General features: G+C 35.3%; 2 protein-coding genes across 2 annotated transcripts in view; one reads left to right on the top strand and one right to left on the bottom strand.

Moving 5' to 3' along the window:
* Positions 1–759: 759 nt before the first annotated feature.
* Positions 760–1511, bottom strand: LOC122468037 (peptidyl-prolyl cis-trans isomerase-like 1). Its single transcript, XM_043554525.1, has one exon. It carries the CDS (start codon positions 1478–1480, stop codon positions 980–982), a length of 501 nt encoding a protein of 166 aa, XP_043410460.1. The 5' UTR covers positions 1481–1511; the 3' UTR covers positions 760–979.
* A 1660-nt stretch (positions 1512–3171) lies between these two features.
* NDST4 (N-deacetylase and N-sulfotransferase 4) overlaps positions 3172–17871 on the top strand; it is a 251474-nt gene continuing 236774 nt past the window's right edge. Inside the window, exon 1 of the mRNA XM_043569681.1 lies at positions 3172–4176. Coding sequence (XP_043425616.1) covers positions 3199–4176 — 978 coding nt within the window. The 5' untranslated portion in view covers positions 3172–3198. The remainder of the gene's footprint in view (positions 4177–17871) is intronic.

Consider the following 17871-nt stretch of genomic DNA (forward strand, 5'->3'; position numbering starts at 1 on the left):
CCTTATGCTCACTACAGAGTTCTACTCCTTCCTGGGGAGAAAATGGTCAGTGTTTCGGTTTGCTTTTAATAAATTCCTTTCTCGATTATTACACATTGTCATTCCCCACTTGACACCTTCTTAGAAACTTGATTGTTGGATGCATTTTTCATTTGGCAAAAATCCAACGTGGCTTTGCGTGGGATGTCTAAGTGTCAGAAACAGCAGTGTTGACGTTCTGGTTTTGAGAGGGAAAATATATATAGAGATGCATACATTCCCTGGAAGAACAAATGTAGGAGACTGAAATAGGGTGTGCATGGAGTTAAGAAGGCTGATAGACACTACTTGGTTTTGAATTCTGTGGCTGTCAGCCACCGAAGACTGCGGTGTAGGCCAGAATATAAATCTCTGCAGGAAGAAGTTTGGTTAGGCACCACGAAATGACAGAGCCGGCTGCATTTTGTTCCAAGTGTATCAGAACAGACACAACCAAGGAGGGGCTCATTTGCAATAGGCAGTTCCCCGTGAATGACTACTTATGAGCATTTCCGTGAATGCTCTGTCAACAGAGGCACCGGGGGAAGAGAAAAGAAGCATCCTATTAAAATTTACTTCCGGGGCGCCTGGGTGGCTCAGTGGTTGAGCGTCCAAATCTTGATTTTGGCTCAGGTCACAATCCCAGGTTCATTGTATCGAGCCCTACGTTGGGCTCTGTGCTGAGTGTGGACCTTGTCTGGGATTCTCTCTCTCTCCCTCTGCCCCTCTCCCGCACTTGTGAGCGTGCTCTCTCTCTAAAATAAAATGTAGAAAAATTATTTAAATAAAAGAAAATAAAAATATACTTCCATCTCTAACTCACCCAAGACCCTAGGTCTCCTTAGCTCTGTGATTTGCAAGGCCAAAATGAAGTTTAAGTATGTGTCATTCTAGGTCATCTGGAAGCTGGTTCACCGAGGCCATCTCAGAGGACCTGAGTGTGCCCAAGAAGGCAGCAAGCCTACCCAGAAGGGTATGCCTTAATGATCTTCACATCATCCACAGGGCGGTCCTGGGAGTTCGTTTCCACCATTCCTACTCGATTCACCATTCCTATACCCTGGCACACACGGCCGAAAATGGTGTGTTTGCCATCAAGCCACTGGGTAGGGGCTAGGGTCACAAAAAATTGGCTGCCGTTGGTGTCTGGCCCTGCATTGGCCATTGCGAGAATTCCGGCCCCCGTGAATTTCAAGTCCGGATGAAGTTCATCTTCAAACTGCTTGCCATAGATAGATGCACCACCTCGACCTGTCCCCGTTGGGTCACCTCCCTGGATCATGAAGTCTTTGATGATTCTGTGGAATTTGGTGCCATTGTAGTAACCTCGACGTGCCAACTCTGCAAAATTCTTACAGGTCTTTGGAGCATGCTTCCAGTACAACTCCAACACAATGATTCCCATGCTGGTCTCCAAGTACACATTGGGCGGCTGCCAGGAGTCTGGGGGGATCGCCGCCATAGCGCAGCGCGCGCAAGCCAGCAGCAATTGCTACTTCAGTATTATTGTGTATTAAAGTATATGTGTCACAAATTGAAAACATGAACTTTTTTTTATTGTTTTCTACTAGTTTGACAAGAGTTTGGTAAACTGGGAATTTGAAAATTCCATAGTCTAAACCAGTTTTGAGAATTAAGAAAATTTTTTATAGAAAGCAATTCATTAAAAATCAGAGTCATCCATCAAAACAAATAAAATAGAATAATGGAAAATTATATCCATTTGTGGTAAAGCCATTTGGGGAAAATTTTTTTTTAATTCTCTCTACATTCTTTTTCTTTTGAACTAAAGAAAGTGATATGGAAATAGAACATATGATTATGTTAGATAAAATTTAACTATTAAATTATAATTTATTTTAAAGCATAATGTATTAATAACTAATAATTATAATTAATAATGCTAATAATTAATATAATGTAATCAATATTATAATTAAATTAAAGTAATAGATTTATTAATAATGACTAAAAATTCAAATTTAATTTCGATTATAGGGGCAAGCCAAATTTAGAATGTGCTTTAAGACAAACATGTCAAAGCTTTTCTTCTCATCTAGGCTTCCTAGCCTCTCATTAGAGGGGTCTGAGGATGGTTGTTCCCATTTTGTTCTTTCTCCTATAGCTCCTCCATCACTTTGCTTCTAAGAATAGAGAAAGAGAAATCCTGTGTATTTTGGCTGGTATGGTGAAGAAGACCAAGTGTCTCCCTGCAACTTCAGAAAAGGATATGTTATTAAAGGAAAAAACCTGTAACAACTGTATATACTTAAGACAAAATCATTGCCTCAGCTTGGCACTCCAGATACTTAGCAGACACTTAGAACATGTTTCACTGTTCCAACTCATACGCAAATATTTGATTTTCTAATTCTTTATGTAAATGTTTACCAGTCCTATAGAAGCAACCTTTATGGTTATTAACATTTTACACTAAAACTTTCTTTCTTAGCTCTCTCTTTTTTAAGTTTATTTATTTATTTTGAGAGAGGGGGAAGTGCGGCAGAGAGAGAAAGGGAGACAGAAAATCCCAAGCAGGCTCCCTCCGAGCTGTCAGCACAAAGCCTGATGTGGGTCTTGAACTCACCAATCCATAAGATCATGACCTAAGCTAAAAGAAATCAAGAGTGGTGCGCTTAACCAACCGAGCCACCCAGATGCCTCTCTTAAGTCTCTTTTTTTTTTGAGATGACTAGTTTGAAAAATGATCTCTTTCTTTGGCAAAATGAAATAGGAATCTGTATTCTTGAAGACATGAAAAAAATCTAATAGTAAAAACCTAGACTGTAAACTTTAAGCTGTTAATATTTTAGCATATTAACACACTAAAATTATCTTTGATATGTATTTTTCTTATATATAAGCATCCATATCACATAAACATTTGTATTTATATTTCTGTCTTAGTCATTACATTTCTCCTTTTTTTCAGATAATGTTTAAAGGATTCTGCATCAGTCTTTGGTATTGGACATACTCAAAATCCCTTCTTCAACTTTTGCTCTCCTGGTCCATTGTCTTCCAGCTTTAACTTACTTGTGATCCCTTCAAACATTTTACATGGTTTGCAATGGTTACATGAACTTTTGGGAAGTGATATTTGCACCATCTCATACTTTATTCACTATGGCACTTTAGAAAAAGAAATTGGAAAAAACTTACAAAGCAGTATTTTAAAAAATGAATCTTATTGTGAAGCTTCGGAGAAGTTTTCGAACATTGATTGTTCTTTTAGCTACCTTTTGTTTGGTGAGCATTGTCATTTCTGCCTATTTCCTCTACTCTGGCTATAAACAGGAAATGACTGTTATTGAAACCACTGCAGAAGCAGAATGTGCTGACATCAAAATTCTACCATATCGGTCAATGGAGCTGAAAACAGTTAAACCTATTGATACATCCAAAACTGATCCTACTGTCCTCCTATTTGTGGAGAGCCAATATTCTCAACTTGGTCAAGATATCATAGCTATCTTGGAGTCTAGCCGATTTCAGTACCAAATGGTCATTGCCCCCGGTAAGGGGGATATACCTCCTCTTACAGATAATGGCAAAGGGAAATATATTTTAGTTATTTATGAAAATATTCTGAAGTATGTCAGCATGGACTCATGGAATCGAGAGCTTTTAGAAAAATACTGTGTGGAATACAGTGTTAGTATAATTGGTTTTCATAAAGCCAATGAGAACAGCTTACCAAGTACACAATTAAAAGGCTTTCCATTAAACCTTTTCAATAATCTAGCTCTAAAGGACTGTTTTGTCAACCCTCAGTCTCCTTTGCTGCATATTACCAAAGCCCCCAAGGTTGAGAAAGGCCCTCTTCCTGGGGAAGACTGGAGTATTTTCCAATATAATCATTCAACCTACCAGCCTGTGCTTTTAACTGAATTACAGACAGAAAAATTCCTTTCATCCTCATCCAGCAAACCACTCTATGCGACAGTGATTCAGGATCTGGGGCTTCATGATGGAATTCAGCGCGTTCTTTTTGGCAACAACTTAAACTTTTGGCTACACAAGCTCATCTTCATAGATGCCATCTCCTTCTTGTCAGGGAAGAGGTTGACACTGTCCTTGGACAGGTACATCCTTGTGGACATTGATGATATCTTTGTTGGGAAAGAGGGAACAAGGATGAATGTCAAAGATGTAAAGGTAAGAACATTTATAAATAATATCGTAATTTTTGTTTCACTAACTGTGGTATTAATAAAATGTAATTTTGAGTAATTTATATTCCTAGTTATGCAAAGTTTTCAGATGCAATATGTTTGAAATAAAATAGGCATTAAAAATATTGAACTAAGCCTTAGCTATTCCTCACACACATACCCCAGATGCTTTGTAGGGGATAGAACTACAATATCCCAAAGAATATTTACAATTAATTTCCTTGCTCATCCTAGACCTTGCTCAAGAACTCTGTAGAACTGGCTTTCTCCTTCTAGCACATGTTGCAGTTTGTAGCAGTGAGACCCATATAGTCATAAAACTCGATTCTTCGACTGATCCCCTTGGGTTTGACAGTGGTGGTTGAAATACAAGATGGAGAAGTACCTCTTGTAACTTCAAGTAAGCATAGTGTTTGTTTACATGAAGTGTTAATATACTTGTAAATGTAGATATGAGCAAAAATGTAGTTTTATAGAGAATGCGTATTGGACTTGAACTCAGAACTCTTCCCTTATTATCTCTTTTATAAATTTATCATATTGTTTTGGGTAACACAACAGTGTTTGACTTTATAACAAATTAACCTTGTGATTGTTATTAGATAAACAAAAAGCCAAATATGGTATACTAGGTTAGGTAGGTAATTCTAAGAATAATTCCTTCTTTTTTTTTTTAATCTTGATTCAGTATTCTCATTTGTGCCTATCTTGTCTTGTATGTAACTAAATTCATTCCTGGACAAATAATTGTAGCAAACTACAAACAGAAATAATACAACACAACTTAAAATTATAAAAGAACTAAAGATTATAAAGATCATATCATTTTTTATTCCTGCTGTTAGGCTTTTTATCCTCCAAAGATGAAACCTCAATACTACTTCAAAATGACAGCATTTTCCTATCCTGAGGCCTTATGACCAAGTAGTAAGACATGATTAAAACCAGTGAAGTAAGTTCACTTTTTAAAAATGTTCAAAGTACATGTGAACCGGTGGCCTCTATTTTTAATGAGCCACCAAATGAAGCATCACTTGACTGGTACCCAAAAACTTCATTTTGGACATTGTTGTAAAGGGATTAAATGATGCCTCTTGAGTTCTGTCTAGATTTTTCTGTTTTTTTCTTACTTGTTTTGTATTTACTATTCCTTTAATTAATATAAACTGTAGTTTTATATTTATTTCAGTATCATAAACAAGTGTTATATGTTTCAAAAGTTTCTCAAGTGATTCATATCCTGAAACCCTAAAAGGAGAGGGTTTCCTAATTTCAATTTAACAAAGTATATGAATTGAAAACTTTATAACTCTAACAAACTTTTCCAGCCTAAATTCAGCTATTTCACTTACTCTCAATAAAAACTTACAAATAACTATTCACCACTATACAGTATTCACTGATGACTTTTTAAGTAACATAACCCCAAACAATAATGGAATACTGAAATTTAACAAAACTGGAACAATGTCACAGGCAGAGAAAGGATCAGAAAGATTGTATGTGTATGTGTGTGTGTGTGTGTGTGTGTGTCTATATATACATATATATACATAAATATATATATGCATACATACATATATATATATATATATAGAGAGAGAGAGAGAGAGAGAGTGTATGTGCACATGTATCTTAATTATACACTCAACACACACACACCCACACACACACACTCACACACCCTGTCACTTTGAAGAAAATACTTTTTCATGCCCCTTTTGGTGTTGTTGCTGGTTCTTCCTCAAAACTATTAATCAAAGAGTATCAGAAACTTGATTGGAACTGAGGGTTATTACCCTCTTAGTTAATTAAAGGTCAAGAAGAAATACAACTTTCCAAATATAAAAATTATAGTCCCAGTCCTTGGCATTTGATTTTTATTTTGACCTTATTTTTTGGATTAATATGATTTTGTGGGAAAAATTTTAAATTATGTGTAGAAAAGTTCTTAATGCTCTCATGTTCTTCATTGTCATGTCCTTTTCTGGTATTGTAGCATTTAATCTTATACTTTGGTAAAGATGAGGAGAAATCTGTCCTCCTTCAAACTCTGCCCAAATTTTCTAAAGCAGAGGTATTGCATGGCTGCTGACATTTTTCTCTATTATACTGAAATGAAAGTAGAGGTACTCTGTTCCTCAACAGAACACATTTAGGAAAGCTGGAGAGTTGTGTTTGAAAATTATTGGTTATATACATGACTGGACTCTTCTTGGGCCATTCACACAATTAGACCTGGAGTATATAGCTGGGAGCATTTAACAACAAACTCAAACACACCTTTGTGTGCAATACCACCTCACTCTATTGACAAAAAATATATTAGTGTATTTTAGCTTGAGCACATTTTCTCATTTTGAGATAGAGATTCACGATCATACTGCTAAAGAATTGGCATTTTTAAGGTACAGCATTTGATGCAATAAAAAGAGCACATGTTTTCTTTTAATCGAACTTGAAAACCCGCATTCTTTTCACTACATGGTTCTGCCTGACCCAAGCTACCGTAGATCTAGCTTCTTTTAGAAACTTGCATATTTTATTTGATTTCATCATGCCTTCCTCCAACCAAAGCCACTGAGACAGAAATTAGTGTGTTCATTTCCAAGGCAAGCAAAATTAAGCTCACGCAGGTGCAGTAACTATCATCTAATTGCTGCCAAAATTTTATTGCATGTGTAAAAACTTAAGAGGGGCGCCTGGGTGGCTCAGTTGCTTAAGCGTCCCTCTTGATTTTGGCTTAGGTCATGATCACAAACTGAGCTGACAGCACACAGCCTGCTTGGGATTCTCTCTCCTTCTCTCTCTGTCCCTCCCCGGCTCATGCTCTCTCTCTTTCTCTCTCTCTCTCAAAATAAATAAACTTCAAAACAAACCCTCAAGATAGAAGAAATTATTCATGTATATAATCTACTAGAATTATATTTCAAAAGTTTGTAAAATATTAGCTATCAATAAAGTCAGAAAATATAGTCATGTTTTGACCTGGGAATATTTCTGTGTAATCTTCAAGGCAATCAGAAAATATTCCTGTACATCTAAGGTTCTATTAGCAGTATGACCTCAGGTTATTTAGAGTGGTGTCTTAAACACTTGGATTTATTCTTTCCTAGTTTTGAAAACAATTTTTTTCATAATGGCCTTAATTACATGTATGTAAGCAAAAATAATAAAGGCCATCCTGATTATTAAAGTTTTAATTTTAAAAAACTTCTTGCAGTCAACTAATTAGATTTCTATGGGAAATGGTTTACCCTTGGTTGAAACATTTGGTATAGTCATAGATGTTTGGTAGAATTAAGATAATATATTCTTTTTTCATAGTTTCCTAAGACAGAATAAATGTTTTTTTTTCCCAATGAGGGCTTTGAAAACATGAACATGGTAAATGTAAGCTTCCATATGGACAATGAAATCAGAATTATTTTGATTCTACTAATAATTTTGGTGCTTTAATCAATTTTGTGACCTCTTGTATTTTTTCTGTTGGCAGTAAGCATCACTATTAGCATTTTTATATGTCTTTACACTTCTTGAGAAAATTCATTTATTTATTTATTGAACATCTACTGTATATAAGACTATATGTAAAACAGTATCTGTGTAATAAATCTAACATTCTTATTTAAAGTTCTATATGATCCAGTTCAATTTACCTTTTCAACATTTATTTGTAATACTTCTCAAAACACACTGCTTGTAGTAGGCTAGCCCCTGTCTATCCCTTAGCTATAGCTTGTTCATGCCTACTTGACCTCTCAGTTTCTGTGCTTTGACTAAAATATGTTTCCTGAATTGACCCCTATTTCAAAAGATACCTTAAGTCCTACTTCTTATGAGAAGGTGACACATGTCCTAATGACCCTGGTAGGTGGTTATTTCTCTTTTTTTTTTCAATATATGAAATTTATTGTCAAATTGGTTTCCATACAACACCCAGTGCTCATCCCAAAAGGTGCCCTCCTCAATTCCCATCACCCACCCTCCCCTCCCTCCCACCCCCCATCAACCCTCAGTTTGTTCTCAGTTTTTAACAGTCTCTTATGCTTTGGCTCTCTCCAACTCTAACCTCTTTTTTTTTTCCTTCCCCTCCCCCATGGGTTTCTGTTAAGTTTCTCAAGATCCACATAAGAGTGAAACCATATGGTATCTGTCTTTCTCTGTATGGCTTATTTCACTTAGCATCACACTCTCCAGTTCCATCCACGTTGCTACAAAAGGCCATATTTCATTCTTTCTCATTGCCACGTAGTATTCCATTGTGTATTTGACAAAGCAGGAAAGAACATCCAATGGAAAAAAGACAGTCTCTTTAACAAATGGTGCTGGGAGAACTGGACAGCAACATGCAGAAGGTTGAAACTAGACCACTTTCTCACACCATTCACAAAAATAAACTCAACATGGTGATTTCTCTTTAAATTGAGTCCCTGAATAATCACTGACCTTAACTCTCACTTAGCATCCTCATGTACATGAGTCAACTTCAACATTAGACAGTGAGACAAGTTTTCTTATACATGTACTTTTGAGAAAGTATATAGCAAGAAAACTTAGACATGATTTGAAAATACTTCGTTGACAATTATTGCACTGTCTTTAACTGTTTGGTGGATGCAGGACTAAATTAGTCATAGACTTGAGTTACTACATTAAGAAAAGTAATTTGAGTAGTTTTGTGGTTTGTCTCAAAACGAATTGTTTGTACATTTTAAGTAGAGTCAGAACTAGAAAAAAATCTATGTTGTAAACCTAGAGTCTAAAAACAAACGGTTAGCAAGCTAATTGTTTTTTTTTCTTTTCTTCTCTCCTCCCTGCCCCCCATATTGTTTTTAATGAATCTGTACCTAGACTAGGGTTAAGAATTGATCCAGATAAAACAATTTAGCGATATCTTAATATGGATGTTGTCATGCACTTATTTGACTACATATTTCCTGAATTGAAAATCATATGTTCAAAAATTTAAAGTGCAAAGAAATTGTGCAAATTGAATGACTGATACATGAAAGATGTTAAGTTAATAGATATAAAGGAGACAATTAATAAAATATCTTACACTACAGGTAAATGATTTAGGGTTAGGTCCAATAGCTATGTGAAAGTCTCTTTTACACAAGAAAATGATACAATGAAAATATTTTGGCAATTTTTTATATTATTAATGTAAATATTTAAATAAAATCCAGTTCAAACTTTTGTAGCAATTATGACATTTAAGAGGGACAAGGTTGCTATGAATAGGAAAGAAGAAATCTATCATAAAAGAAAATTTCAAAATCTTGATTAATCATTTGAATAAGGTTGGAAGAGAAAAGAAAAAAAAACTTATGATTTCTAAAGTTGTGATCTAATAAAATAAGAAATTATTGATGCTATGAATATCAGCACAGAAGATGAGAAGCTATATTGGTAATTGAAAGATTAGTTTTATAACATTTTAACATTATGACTGAAACATATTGCTACATCTGACAAATTAATAGAAAAAAAATTTTTTTAGAATGCTTGATATCCTAGACTGAATGGAGTCACTATCAAAAAAGGGAGCTGAAAAGTAAAAATTATATGTGGTAAATGGAATCCAGATTTAACATATTAACCAGTGTAGATCCAGCAATGCAGAACAGTCCAGACAGTAGGAGTTGAATGGATGGCCCAGTCAGACAATCAAGCAAACAGCATCTGAAAGTTGTTTGGCAGTTTCTAAGTAGGTGAGCAAGACATGTAATCAGTTAAGTGTAGCATAACAGCTGGGTAGTGGCCCAGGCAAGTAGGATCAGATTTTATCAAGATATTTCACAACAAACTGAAGATACTCAGTCCTGGGATTAGTCTGTAGGCAGAAATAGTCTTCTATCTGAGAAAAAATGGCACAGAAGGCAGTGCCCCAATTATAGAAGGGTAAGATTTGACAATATATGACAACATGGAGATCAACATAGGGAACATGACAAGGAACTTGGAAGGCAGGAGCTCAAGCATAACAATAACCGTATGCAGAAGAGAGGAGCCTTCAGTTAGACCTGCTGAAATTGCAGCCCTGACAATGATCTAGAATTCTTAGGACTGTAAGGGAAGAGCTACATTTAGTTTCTCATGGAATCCTTAGATGCCCAGCTGCAATAATTATACTATTTCAAGTTGCTCAATTGATTCAAAAGAAAAACAGACACTGTCGGAGGCTTATCATAGAAATGATTCATTTTCTGTATAAACTTAGTTAGAATCACTGTGTCAATTAAAATATTTTTGTAATTTGAGTTTGTCTTCACTGAAAAGATATGCTCTATATAATGTATTTTGTCAAAGTCAGTAGTGACTTCAGAAAAACTCAGACAAATTTGAGTTTTGTTTTCAAGCTTGGATGAGGACAGCCACTATATGGATGTATTTAATAAAAAAATTTCCTGGACGCCTGGGTGGTTCAGTGGGTTAAGTGCCCTACTCTTGATTTCAGCTCACGTCATGATATCACAGTCATGAGATTGAGTCCTGCATCGAGCTCCACGTGGGGCTTCGCGCTGGGCTCTTTTCAGGGCTCCATGCTATGCATGCTTAAGATTCTCTCTCTCCCTCTCTTTCTACCCCTCCCCAACTTGCACGTGCTCTCTTTCTCTCATTCTCTCTCTCAAAAAGAAAACTCCTTCCTTCTTTTATTTATAATCATAATGTAAATGTCTCAGATTTTCTTTTCTTCTGAACTTTTTCATGTGGCACCATACATATGACTTTGTCAGTGGAAGAGAACACTATCTCTTCCAAAAGATATTTCTTTATGGAAGTAAATAAGGTCTCTACTTAAAAAAATTACCAAAATTATATAAAAGTGCACTTTTAAATGATGGAATGAAAAAAAGAGAGAGAGAGAGAGAAAATATATACTGGTAATATCCCTCCAAATTGGTCATTTAACTAAAAACATTAACATTTTGTTTATTAACTTAAAATAATTTAATTCAATGTCCAAATCATTATTTCTCACCTATGGGCTCCACATTTTTTATTATAAAGTTTACACAAACATAAAATATTCAGTTCTTGTTTTCATTAGAATAGGCAGGACATGTTCCCAGTTATCTGCATTACAAGGTAGAATGCAATATATACCATGACAAAATGTTGACAATGGGAAAAAAAGAGGGCCTAATTCTAAGAATAAGGGAAATTTCATGGAGGGGTGGCATCTGAGTCCTCTGTGATGGTATGACAGAACACTAGTAAATCAAGAAGAGGAAGTATATTCATGGTCAATGGATCAATCCAAGCTAATATCTGGCCAAAAATATCAGAATATTTTTGGGAATGGTAAGTTGTCTGTGTTGCTTGGATGATAAAGTAAGAGGTAGCAGTGTTATTAAATGCTGAATATGTTGGTTGTGGCCATAATATAGAGCTTTGTTGACAGAAGGATACTATTTGAGTCACTCAAGAATTTAAGCCAGAAAGTAACCTGATCAGGGCTGGGATCAAGAAAAGTATATTGTTTGAACGAGGGATATGTTTTTGTGGACACCTGTCAAAAAATGTATTACAACAATATAGAAATAATAATTCTTATTTATTTTTAAAAATAGGATTTATTTAGCATATTAATATACACTCAGCACTGCTAATGATTAACAGGCAGTATATCATTTAATACAGCAACACTAAAGAGGAAATATTTTGTACATTTGCTGAATGATTAAAATGAGGCTTGACAATATTAAGATACCCACCTAGCTAATAAGTGGCAGAGCAAACACACCCAAACTGTCATGAATGTCTAAGCTTTCTTTTAGAAATCAGTGCTGGGAGTTTGGATTTGAGTCTCAGTGCCAACAGTAACCAGTTAACTTTGAACATCTTTATTAACCTCTCCAATTCTCAGATTATAGATCCATAACAGCAGTGTAAAGCGACCCAGTCCTTAGCATTGTAGTGAACCTTTAGAAAGATAAGGAGTGGAAAGTTGCTAGGATAGAGTCTGACCTGTAAGATTTACTCAGTTTAGCTCAGTGGTAATCAGGATGGAACAGGGAGATTGGGAGAGCCCATGCAGAATTGATGGGACTTGGGCACCTACTCAATGGAGGGAGCAGAGAAAAAGGTGGAGATGTGGCATCATGGTTTTTCCTGGGGATATCCATTAATACATGCAAAATCAGGCAGAAGAAAAGGTGTCAGGAAAATGAGTTTGGTTTAAGGTCTGATGATTTAACATGGGATATCCAAATGTAGGCATTTAAAAAAGCAAATCTAAATTTTCAGACACTGTCAGAGGTGGCAGTTTAGATTTAGAAATCATCAAGCTTAATACTTGCAATCTTAGTGGTGATCACTAAAGGGAAATGAATCAAAGAAGAAAAAAAATACAGGTTGAATGTATCTTTTGGATGTCCTGTAATAAACTCAAGATTATGACAAGTTACTTTCCTACATAGAAAACTGTTTCACGTACAAAGAGAGTAGCCATCCGAACAGCCTCTTCATTAATAATATGGAAAAAAGCCTGAAATATCAGTAAGTGCTGCCTGTCTTCGGAGAAATAAAATCAAAGGAATGTTCAATTGAGAATAGCATGGTGTTCATGCAACAAAGAAGGCACAATCATTTATCTGGTATTTGGCATTTTGAATTATATTTTCCTTCTTATTTATGACCTCTTGATGAACAAGAATTGCAATATGTCCCCCCTCACTAATGTGACTGTGAGGTGTACCAAATAACTCTTCGTTATAAATATTCCTGAAATGTGGAGTGATATATAGGGATTAAGTATAAAGAGAACAAGAAAGCTAAATCCTCATTCTAATGGGAAATATTTTCTAAATTTTCAAAATGGTCTTCTAATTATATTCTAATGAAATATTTTTATTTAGTTTTTATGTTTTTATTTTCTTGATGACAGTGTTCATTCTGAACTTGTCTAGTTTTGTTGTTGTTGTTGTTGTTGTTGTTGTTGTAAACAAGGATTTTGGAGGCATACTTTTCATTTAAACGTGTTTTCTGGGTATCAGTTATTACTTCTTTAGGAGCGCGTGGGTGGTTCAATTGGTTGAGCCTCTGACTACAATGTACAAAAAGTACATTTAGGGATGCCTGTGTGGCTCAGTCAGTTGAGCATCTGACTACAGCTCAGGTCATGATCTCACGGTTCCTGGGTTCGGGCCATGTCAGGCTTTGTGCTGACAGCTCAGAGCCTGGAGCCTGCTTCTGATTCTGTCTCCCTCTCTCTCTGCCCCTTTCCCAGCTTGTACTCTTTCTCTCTCTCTCTTTCTCAAAAATAAATAAACATCAAAAACATTTAAAAATTATTACTTATTTAAAAGGTGAATTTTAAAACAAGACCTGTTAACCAAATGAGGATTGTCTACTCAGAATATTTTTTTTTAAGTTTTTTTTTTTTTAAGTTTTTTTTTCAACGTTTATTTATTTTTGGGACAGAGAGAGACAGAGTATGAACGGGGGAGGGGCAGAGAGAGAGGGAGACACAGAATCGGAAACAGGCTCCAGGCTCTGAGCCATCAGCCCAGAGACTGACGCGGGGCTCGAACTCACGGACCACGAGATCGTGACCTGGCTGAAGTCGGACGCTTAACTGACTGCGCCACCCAGGCGCCCCTACTCAGAATATTTTTTAAAGTTTTTTTTTTATATACGTATTAGATTTTAATTTGAGACTGGACATGCCCTGAATTAATTTGCACCCAAAACAGGTTAAATAGTAATGGATCGAACACTAACATGAGTGCTCACTTTGGTTAGTTTACAGTATAACATAATTACTAAGCAGAGAACAATCTTTTGATACAGCAGGGGAAGAACACAATTAAAGTCCATGAGCTCTATTTTGCCATTTAAGATGTAGCAATTGTCTCCATGGGAAAGAGAAAATGTTAGAAAATATTTTGCTAAAAACAACCAAGCTAGCCAAGTCTCAGCAAGGTAGAGAAACAATTAGAGTTTAGAGTTCTTAAATCTCATTGTTAACGCCTAAAAGCCCTGGGGATATTTTCTGATTAGTTTTGTATATTTTCTCATTCTCTATGACGATATAAATAGTGATTAATGCTCAGATTATAATGATCCTCTTCAGCTAAAGCCATGTTTTGTTATGATAGTCATCAAAAGATACCACAAAATGGTTTAATTTCTAAAGAATGTCTGAAAAGAAAAACAAAACAAAACAAAAACTTGCTCCTTTTATACTCCCTGTAGAAATACCCATTGTGTGTTCCTAGGTAAATTATCATGTAATGAAGCATCTTGATTATATAATCCTGAGGAAGCTAGAATAGTAGTAGTAGTAGTAGTAGTATTCGGGTAATAGATTAAACTATTAAAGTAGTTACAGAAATTGAATTTTATTTTCATTCAACTCATAATTTTTCAAGCCTAATCTGAGCCAAGCTCTCTAGCTCTTTGTTGGGATTGATAATTTCCACTTGCTACTTCCTTTTTTCAAATAAATCAAATATTCCTCTGATGTGTTCCTTTATTATTATACTCTATACACATTTCATACATTCTAAAAAGTGTGTATATATATATATATATACATATATATATATAAAATGAATATTATTAAAAAATGATAAGAAGAACGCCTTTGTACCACTTAGCTTAGGACATAGAATATTATCACCACCTCTCCAATCACACACCACTTTTTCTCCTAGAGAATTAATATCCTGAAATTTGAGAGCTACATGCATTGAGACTGCTACCATACATACAATACAAATTTCCTGCAATTTTCCCCTTACTTTTATTCCTGAGATTCATCTACATTGATGTTTATAACTCTGGTTCGTGAAACTTAATTTCTTTGTAATATTTATTTTATCCAATGTGGATATTATCAGACTTTTAAATTTCTTGGCTATTTGGTGGATATAAAATTATATATGAGTTGTTATTTGCATTTCTTGATTATTTATGAGGTTGGATAGCTATTTTGTACTTAATGACCATGTTTTTTCCAAGTTTTCCTATTTTTAACTGCATTAAAAGTAAATTGCAAAATATTACGTTTCATCTCTAACTACCTCAACATTGATTTCCTAAGAAAAGACTATCCTCCTTCAATAAAAATAACAGTATCACATTTGAGAAAATTAAAAGTACAATATTTTTTATAGTGTATATTAACAATTTATCCAATTGGTCAAATTCTTTTTTTTTAAGTTTATTTATTTATTTATTTTGAGAGAGAGAGAGGAGGGAGGGACAGACAGAGGGAGAGAGAATCCCAAACAGGCTCCACACTGTCAGGGATGAGCCAGATGTGGGGCTCATACCCATGAACTGTGAGATTATGACCTGAGTTGCAATCAAGAGTTGGACACTTAACTGACTGAGCCAGTTGGCAGGTGCTCCGGCCCACCAAATCCTTTATATCTTATTTTGTTTTTTCAGGATCAAATTAAGATTATACTATCAACATAGTCTCTTTAATTTATTTTAATCTGGTGTAGTTCTTGCACATTTTTACTGTTACCTATTGACATTTTTTTTTTTTGGTTGTTATGACTTTATTTTTCAGAGCACTTTTAGGTTTATAGCAATATTGAGAGGAAGGTGCAGGAATTTCCCATATATCCCTGCCTTCACAGTTGCATAGCCCCCATTATCAATAACCCCTACCAGAGTTGCACATGTTGCAACTGATGAACCTAAAGTGACATCATAATCATCCAAAGTCCATATAATTGTTTGGACAATTGTACAATGACATGTATTCATCATAATGGTATCATACAGAACAGTTTCACTACCCTAAAAAATTCTCTGTGCTCCACCTATTCATGCCTGCTCTCCTACTTTTTCATATATTTTGCACAGCCTGTGTCATTTTCTCATTTAAACTTTCAATTACTTGTTTTTATATTGAATTTTAGTTCTTTGTATAGTCTGGATTAATCCCTTGTGGATATGTTTGCAAATATTTTCTCCTGGCATACTACATGTCTTTTCACTTCTTTTAATGGTGCCATTTCACTGATGAAAAATATTTAATTTTTATTGTGGTAAAATATATCAATGTTTTAAATACATTATTTGTGGACATTTTTGTATGCATGTTTTGTCATCTCTGTCTCAAGAAGTTTGCATAATACTGGCCTTATTTGTTATTTAAATGTTCTTTAAAATAATCTGAACCTAAAATTTCATTGGGGATACATTAAAATTAATAACTTTTTTAAAATTATTATTATATATTTTTTTCTTTTCTAAAATACTTTTCGAGTTAATTATAACTAATATTTTCAAAAAATGTTTCCATTGCATTACTTCAAAATGTCTAATTTAAATTTTTTCACAATAGACATTTATTATAATTATATTTTCATGTTTCTTTTTTTTTTAATATATGAAATTTATTGTCAAATTGGTTTCCATACAACACCCAGTGCTCATCCCAAAAGGTGCCCTCCTCAATACCCATCACCCACCCTCTCCTCCCTCCCACCCCCCATCAACCCTCAGTTTGTTCTCAGTTTTTAAGAGTCTCTTATGCTTTGGCTGTCTTCCACTCTAACCTCTTTTTTTTTTTTCCTTCCCCTTCCCCATGGGTTTCTGTTGTTTCTCAGGATCCACATAGTGAAACCATATGGTATCTGTCTTTCTCTGTATGGCTTATTTCACTTAGCATAACACTTTCCAGTTCCATCCATGTTGCTACAAAAGGCCATATTTCATTTTTTCTCATTGCCACATAGTATTCCATTGTGTATGTAAACCACAATTTCTTTATCCATTCATCAGTTGATGGACATTTAGGCTCTTTCCATAATTTGGCTATTGTTGAGAGTGCTGCTATAAACATTGGGGTACAAGTGCCCCTATGAATCAGTACTCCTCCTGTATCCCTTGGATAAATTCCTAGCAGTGCTATTGCTGGGTCATAGGGTAGGTCTATTTTTAATTTTCTGAGGAACCTCCACACTGCTTTCCAGAGCGGCTGCACCAATTTGCATTCCCACCAACAGTGCAAGAGGGTTCCCGTTTCTCCACATCCTCGCCAGCATCTATAGTCTCCTGATTTGTTCATTTTGGCCACTCTGACTGGCGTGAGGTTATATCTGAGTGTGGTTTTGATTTCTATTTTCCTGATGAGGAGCAACGCTGAACATCTTTTCATGTGCCTGTTGGCCATCCGGATGTCTTCTTTAGAGAAGTGTCTATTCATGTTTTCTGCCCATTTCTTCACTGGGTTATTTGTTTTTCGGGTGTGGAGTTTGGTGAGCTCTTTATAGATTTTGGATACTAGCCCTTTGTCTGATATGTCATTTGCAAATATCTTTTCCCATTCCATTGGTTGCCTTTTAGTTTTGTTGGTTGTTTCCTTTGCTGTGCAGAAGCTTTTTATCTTCATAAGGTCCCAGTAATTCACTTTTGCTTTTAATTCCCTTGCCTTTGGGGATATGTCGAGTAAGAGATTGCTACGGCTGAGGTCAGAGAGGTCTTTTCCTGCTTTCTCCTCTAAGGTTTTGATGGTTTCCTGTCTCACATTTAGGTCCTTTATCCATTTTGAGTTTATTTTTGTGAATGGTGTGAGAAAGTGGTCTAGTTTCAACCTTCTGCATGTTGCTGTCCAGTTCTCCCAGCACCATTTGTTAAAGAGGCTGTCTTTTTTCCATTAGATGTTCTTTCCTGCTTTGTCAAAGATGAGTTGGCCATACGTTTG

This window comes from Prionailurus bengalensis, chromosome B1, assembly GCF_016509475.1.
Source record: "Prionailurus bengalensis isolate Pbe53 chromosome B1, Fcat_Pben_1.1_paternal_pri, whole genome shotgun sequence".
Taxonomy (NCBI): Eukaryota; Metazoa; Chordata; class Mammalia; order Carnivora; family Felidae; genus Prionailurus; species Prionailurus bengalensis.